The 7,868-nt window shown below is 35.9% G+C and overlaps 1 protein-coding gene across 1 annotated transcript in view; it reads right to left on the bottom strand.

The window, feature by feature from the left end:
• The window catches only part of LOC105534982 (dynein heavy chain 14, axonemal), a gene marked incomplete at its 3' end in the record, with an annotated part of 322,900 nt that overhangs the window by 225,558 nt on the left and 89,474 nt on the right, over nt 1–7,868 (bottom strand). Inside the window, exons 8-9 of the mRNA XM_011973918.1 lie at nt 7,584–7,837; nt 4,005–4,236 (exon numbers count right to left, since the gene is read on the bottom strand). Of these exons, the coding sequence (XP_011829308.1) occupies nt 4,005–4,236; nt 7,584–7,837 (486 nt within the window). The remainder of the gene's footprint in view (nt 1–4,004; nt 4,237–7,583; nt 7,838–7,868) is intronic.

Here is a 7,868-nt window from a genome sequence, read left to right as displayed (position 1 = left end):
TTGAGACCAGCCTGACCAACATGGTGAAACCCCATCTCTACTAAAAATACAAAAATTAGCCAGGCATGGTGGCGCATGCCTATAATCCCAGCTACTCAGGAGGCTGAGGCAGGAGAATTGCTTGAACCCGGGAGGCAGATGCTGCAGTGAGCTGAGATTGTGCCATTGCACTCCAGCCTGGGCAACAGAGTGAGACTCCGTCAAAAAACAAACAAAAAAAAGCTCGATGTCACTGATCATTAGAGAAAAGCAAACCAAAACCAAAATGAGACACCATCTCACACGAGTCAGAATGGCTATCACTAAAAAGTCAAAAAATAACAGGTGCTCGCAAGGTTGTGGAGAAAAAGGAACACTTATACACTGTTGGTGGGAGTATAAATTAGTTCAATTATTGTGAGAGACAGTGGGGCGATTCCTCAAAGACCTAAAAACAGAACTACCATTTGACCCAGCAATCCCATTACTGGCTATATACCCAAAGGAATACAAATTGTTCCATCATAATGACACATGCCCGAGTATGTTCATTGCAGCATTATTCACAATAGCAAAGACATGGATTCAACACAAATGCCCATCCATGGTAGACTGGATAAAGAAAATGTGGTATATATATACCATGGAATACTATGCAGCCATAAAAAAGAATGAGATCATGTCCTTTGCAGGAACATGGATGGAACTGGAGGCCATTATCAAAAGCAAATTAATGCAGGAGTAGAAAACCAAATACCTCATGTTCTCACTTGTATGTGGGAGCTAAGTGATGAGAACACATGGACTTACAGTGAGCAACAACTGATACTGGGGCCTACTGGAGGGTGGAAGGTAGGAGGAGGGAGACAATCAGAAAACTTTACTAGTGGGTACTAGTTCATACCTGGGTGATGAAATAATCTGTATAACAAATCCCCATGATACCAGTTTACCTATATAACAAATCTGCACATGTGGCCCTGAACTTAAAATAAAGGTTTAAAAAATGTGGAAATTAAAAAAAGCAGAATTTGTTTGGGTTCTTCAAATGCAATATTCTAAGATAAAAAGATAATATGAGAATTTAAGCTGAAAAAATAATTAAAATATAGTTGCATCAGTGTCCTGGTAGCTCAGTAGATTGTTCCAAAGCTTGGGCAAGAATTTGGATACCTCTAAGTTGGCCTGAAAATTAGAGTTATAAATATATTCACATTATTTGCCAAGTAATGGAAACATTCAAGATAACTGCCATTCCCTTTGATGTGTGCTTTAAAAAAAAAACACACACACACACACACGCCTGAAAGACCTAAACACTTATTGGGGAAAAATATTTAACAATAATTAACTAAACAGTAAGTGTGCATCAGATTTCAATTCAAAAGGCATAAACACATTCAACAAGTACCTGGCAGAATAGTTGTCTTTTGCAGCCTTAATTGTTAGGATCTGTGAAGCAATGACAGAGAGAACTTCCAAATCAATTAGATTGAATTCATCGAAACAACTCCAAGCTCCTGACTGAACTAGTCCAAAGAAGAATTTTCTCACTATCTTTAAAAAAAAAAAAAAAAAAATTGATTAGTAAAATTATTATAATGGTGAGAAAATTTACTGAGATGTTAATTTGTACATGTTCTCCCCATGCTATCCAAACCAAGTAAAGGCCTTTTGCGTTTCCCCCTTCTAGGCATTTTTATAGGGTTGAAAGCAGCAGCTGCTTAGATGCTAGACAAGTCAACTACTCTGCTTTTCCCTTCTAAAAGCCCAAACACTCAGCAGAGCAAACTCTGATGCTCACAGGGACCGTGAAGACAGGGCCACAGCTTCTTATGGATTGTACAGAGATGCACCAGACCCCTCCCCTGGACAGCCATTTCCCTCACAGAGCTGCACCCTGGGGCAGAGTCTTCAGAACAACTTTCTGGCAGATGGGTGTAAAGTGTGTGAATCTGGGGCTGCCTTTTCTGGATCAGGCAAAGATGCTTTATGGCTTAGTGGCAGGCAGCTGGTGGGCAATGCAAAACACTGAACCACAGGCCCAGATAAGGCAAGACTGCAGGGGGCCCAGCTAAAACACGCAGCTGCTGCTGGGCTTCTGCCACTTGCCAGAGTGCAGGCCCAGGCTGACCAGGTGCACCCAGTGCTCTGTGAGAGGCTGAAAGTCTGGGATTGAAATCTATTGGTTTGTAAATGTTAGCAACTAAAACAAAGCAACAAAACAAACAAAAATATTGACAGGTCTAACTTCTGTGGGCTGAATGCAAGTTGAGGGATGCCTGAACTCTAATGCTAGGTATGGCAAAGAGGAAAGGAAGTGGGAATGGGAACGAGTAAGAGAGAGCCTCATACCGAGAAGGATATAGAAGATGGTTCCTTCCACTGAGCAGCAGGAATCAGATCGTGTCTTAATTTAAAATTTTGGTATTTTGTTCATGGGACGTTTGGGGGCATTAATTCTGACTTTTAAAATATTGCATTAAATATTATTTATCTTAATTAGCAGGCTTTTTGGCCTCACTCATGTGGAGCCCTCATAGGCCCCAATGCTAGTTTCCAGGAAGGAGGCAAGAGTCTATTTGGTAAGTATCTTAAAAATAATAATTGATCAGCTTATTTATGTTGATATTTTTCATGTACTAAATGAGCACAAATTGGAAATGCAGGATCTCAGAGGTAACGTGCTTCAAACACAAATAAAATGACAGCAATAAAATGTATAATGTTTGAACTTAACACGCAAAACAAATTGCAGTATTTTGACACTTTGAGTAGATTTGTAAGAGACATATTTCAGAATGTTATGAGATATGTCAGATAATGTGCAAACAAAACAAGACTGACAGGAACTTGTAATCATCATCTATATAAACTCTCAAATATTTGTGTTAATCATAATCTTGTCTTAATTACCTTTTCAGTAAATAAATGTATGGGGTTAGGACTTAAAATAAATGTATGTTAATAAAGCAGTACTCTTAATTGTTTTATATATTCATGTTCCATGTAAGTTTTTTTATTGAAAAGAATCCAACTGTTGAAAAGTTTGAAAACCACTGTCTTAAGGAGTAGTTCACCTGAATAAAAGCAACGTATATAATGTTTTAAATTTCTATTATATTCTAGGTTTCTAGTCCATTAGTTTAAAAGAAATAATAGCATTTAAAGTTCTGTTAATACTTGATGTTTGTCTCAGATAAATATTTTTTCTTGTTCTTTTATTCTTCAATGAATCGTTTTACGTTTTATGTGTACAATATTTCTTCCTGACACATGTTTAAGCTTTACCTTATAATCCAGATCCTCAAAACAGTTGAAGACCACACAATGTTTGCCTAAGGACTGGGAAACAAAAATATTTTAATATCTTTCTTGAATTATGACACAAAATACTAATGTTAAAACTGCGGGAGTAATAAAATGTCTATGGTTTTGAGAAAACTTTTGCAAGATGGAGATGAATTAAAAATCAAATTTAGAGATTCACAAAACTCAATATAATAGTATAAATGTACATATACTGTTACAGTTCAGTTGATTAGTTTATAGAGCATTAAGGTCATGTTTTTACATAAATCTATGAATAAAAAACTATGAAAAAATTCTAGGTCACAAACTATATCCTTTGCTTTCATCAGTAACTACTACTGCTTTTATCTCTCTGTCTGTCTGTCTGTCTCTCTCTCTCTCTTTCTGTCTCTGTCCCTCTCAGTCTCACTTTCTGTCTCTCTCTCTCTCTCTCACACACACACACACACACAAAACAACAATATTAATCATTCACAAGTAGTTTTCCAGCTAAATAAAAAGCACATGTTGGCTTATTGAGATTCTAAGCTGCAGCACACAACAGGCATTCAAAACGTCATTGATGAATTAATTATATGTGAATTAATGAATGTGCTTGTTAATGCAATGAACATCTTAATAGCAGGAATGGTGTAAATTTAAGATACCATCAAAATTTGTGTGACAGAAAAAGAAAAAAAGAAGTTTTTATTCTGGATAGAGAAACCACTTACTTTTGCCAGATCTTTGACAGTCTCAGTTTTTCCTGTACCAGCTGGACCAGCAGGACAGCCTCCTAGATTCAAGTGTAGTGCTTCCATGAGAGTTAGCCAGCATCGGTCTGTGAGAGGTGTAATAACCAATCTTGAGGTACAGCCCAAGTACTCATAGCCATAAGTAAAGCTGGCATTTCCTTGAGATACATAGCACAATTTTTGTTTTTCATTCCATTTATATTGCAAATGTCTGAAAACAAAATTTTAAATGTTCATATTATTTGGTTAAATTATTTTTATTTTTTTCACATGCAGAAACAGAATCAGGATTTAAAATGGAGCATTGATTAAAAAAACAAATAGAAGTAAAAAAATTAAAATCAAATGAGAAGTGTGATATAAAACTCATCAATGACTGATCATATTAGGTATGAAATAGAACTGAAGAATACAAACACGTGAACACACTTCCCTCTGAGGCTAATGGCCTTGCTGATTATGCTGCTTTGGTGTGATGTCAACCCAAATGGGGGATTTATATAAGAATCATCCCTCTGAAGTTTATTATGGTTTTCAACAAGACTGTGATTGAAGATGATGTTTATCATAATCTGGATCCTTATTATGAGGGTACTTAAGAGAAATGCTATTTGTTCTACATATCAAAACAAATTGAACTTTGTAGAAAATGATTTGCATTTATATCATGAGCACTGTGAATTGTGAATTGTGTAGCTAACCATAAATGTTCACCTCTAGAAGGTTTTGAGTTACAAAACCTTTGTGGTATGAAACCTTTGTGGTATGAATTCTTGACTCTATTTTATATCCCAATTAGTGCTAACTCGATTCTCAAAATAAACACATTTGGGCACTATCAATGAAAAACTATCAAACAATATTTTGTAAATAATTTTACTTTTTTAAATATTAAAACATTGTCAGCGAAAACTCATTCCTACACATTTTTAATTGTTTAGTGCTGTTTTGATTTTGAATTACAAGTGGAGGCAGGTACAATATCTTCGCAGAATTTGTTCATTAAAGCTCTTACACAGGCACTAGTTTTTGCCTTTGTTTGCCTTTCTTCACTCATTCCACTCACTCTCAACGTATGCTATCATGTAGTAGTGTGCATATCCTTGTAAGCCCTTTTAAATCTTTTCTGGAACAACAGGGAATATTATAAAGAAATCTGGAAAAGTGAGTAAATTTTAAAAATAAATTTAAATTAAAAAGAAAAGAAAAATTTAAAATTACAAGCAACTACCTTGCAAAGTCTCAGATGGGAGAGCATATATCCATAAGAAAGAGAAAAGTATAATACTTCTGGAAGAAAATGTTTTTTAAAGAAGAAATTTTGTTATCCTAAAGACGAGTATTTGTTTTATGATTCAACTAAAGTGCTAAATCATTATTTTGATAGCAAATCAATTTCCAGAGCCTTTGCCTTTCTATTAGTATTCCCTTAGAACACAGCTTCTCAAACTTTCTCAGTTCACTGCACTCTTAGTAACCCAGTAATATTTTCATGATGACCCTAGACCAAAAGGAATATCTAACAGTTTCTTTTCTTAATTTTAGGTCCAAAACAGTTTAATAAGTATTTTTGTCCTAATGATTTAGTAGGTTGCTTGAAACAAGGTACACAAATGAATTGACAAAAAAAAATTATTTCATTAAATGTTTTAAAAATTAAATTAATTAATTTATTTGAGATGGAGTCTCGCTCTGTCACCCAGGTTGGAGTGCAGTGGCACGATCTCAGCTCACTGGAATCTCCACCTCCTGGGTTCAAGTGATTCTCCTGCCTTAGCCTTTGAGTAGTTGGGATTACAGGTGTGCACCATCACGCTCAGCTAATTTTTATTTTTAGTAGAGACAGGGTTTCACCATGTTGGCCAGACTGGTCTCCAACTCTGGACTTCAAGTGATCCACCGGCCTCAGCCTCCCAAAGTGCTGGGATTACAGGTGTGAGCCACCACGCCTGGCCTTATTTCGTTTTTAAATAACCAGTTACTTAGATATGCCTATTGTGTACTGCACCACTTATCAAACCTTGGGATCAGACTGGATACTGCCAATCTCGTTTGCTACACTGATTTTCATGGGATACTTGCTTTTTTATGAGAGCAACTGCCAAAACCTAGCTTTGCAGGGATAAGAAGTCACTGAAAGGTATGTAGCATGATCTAATGTTAAAATAGAACTATTTGAGCTGCTAGCATGTTTGGTGTCTGATAGATGTTGTACATTGCTGTGATTCCCTCAAAAGGTTAAAATATCTTGCAGTGCCCTTGTGAATTGTCTATGGTGGCTTGGGATACCTTGACACACAGTTTGGGAACTGTAGCCCTAAACTCAGACACTTACAAAGTCTTATCAGGATCTTCTCTTTTCCAGTTTACCTTTCTATATATGCTCTTCCTCTTTTTCATTTTCATTTTTAAAAAGAGTTAATAAAAAGTAATAATGACACACTAGACTTTTTTTCCAGAGTAATGGTTCATTAACACAGTATATCCTCTTTGGCAATTAAGAAAGTATACATTTATGCTTTAATGAACATGTAAATATATATCAGATATAAAGTATTCAGATAAAATATAGTCAACAGTGGCCTCAGTTATATACTTAAGCCTCTGTCTACTTCTTTTTCTAGAGTTTAAACGAAACTGTCATATCTAAAATCAGGACTTTTATGCTAACTGCAGAATTTATGCTAACCGTACATTTATTATCGGAGTTTGATGCTCAATCTCTTCCCACCAAAGGTGAGAATGGCTCTATTTTTCTATACTTTCATATTTTACTAATTGACTCCAGGTAGGAAGAAGGCAGTTTTGAGTTAGGGAGCTGGCTGGAAATGTTCTTCAGTTTGTTTCCGCTCAGTCTGTTCCAGAATTAACAGCACAGTGGAAAGAAGAGGCTTGAGGTAGAGCTCTGACTGCCCATGGAAAGATACTGCCCTCTGTCTAGATGGAAATGGGAGAATGTAACTATCAGGCCGGGAAGACAAAGAAGAAAGAAGTAAAAATTAGGTGGAGGGACAGTAGAAAAGAGAAAGAAGGAAAAGCAGTAGTAGGGTACAGTAATCTCCCCTTATCTGCATGGGATACATTTCAGGACCCCCCTCCTGCTGCTGCCCAAACAGAGGATACCTATAGTTCAAACCACATATAGTTCCAGACCCTCTATATACCATACTATGACTTTTCCTATACATAAATAACTATAATAAAGCTTAATTTATAAATGAGGCACAGTAAGAGATGAACAACGATGACATAATAAAATAGAACAGTAGAAAAATATACTCACATTCACATGTCATGTGAATGTGATCTGCCTCTCTAAATATCTTATTGTAAAATACTCACTTATTTTTGGGCCACAATTGACCACAGTAACTGAAACTGGAAAGTGAAACTGCAAATAAAGGGGGACTAATGTACTCAGATTGGTTTGCTTAGAATTTTGGTAAAGCCCCCAAAATTAAAACTCGAGTTTGACAAAGTGTGAGGTAGAGAATCAATTTACCTAAAGATATATTTGTGAGAAGTTATTGTATGTAGTTATAATTTAGATCCACCTACCTTGTCCACTCAAAATCCTCTGCATTGAAGATATTTTTAAGTAGTAAATTTATCACTATATCTCTGCAGTGAACATAAAGGGTAAGCAGTGCCCCTAGTACAGCTTTTGTTCGAGAGTTACTAGTATCCAGCACTACCAGCTCTGCAACCTCTTCTAGATGACATATCAGACCAGCGTGGACTTTTTCCAATTCTTCTCTTGAATAAGAACTCACAAAACTTTTAATACAATCATTATAAAACATGATCTGGCTCTGAAAAAGTAAGATAATGTTATTATATGTG

Source organism: Mandrillus leucophaeus, unplaced genomic scaffold (assembly GCF_000951045.1).
Source record: "Mandrillus leucophaeus isolate KB7577 unplaced genomic scaffold, Mleu.le_1.0 Scaffold1005, whole genome shotgun sequence".
Lineage (NCBI taxonomy): Eukaryota > Metazoa > Chordata > Mammalia > Primates > Cercopithecidae > Mandrillus > Mandrillus leucophaeus.
Note: the sequence above shows the minus strand (reverse complement) of the source record. Positions and strands in the feature narration are given on the sequence as shown.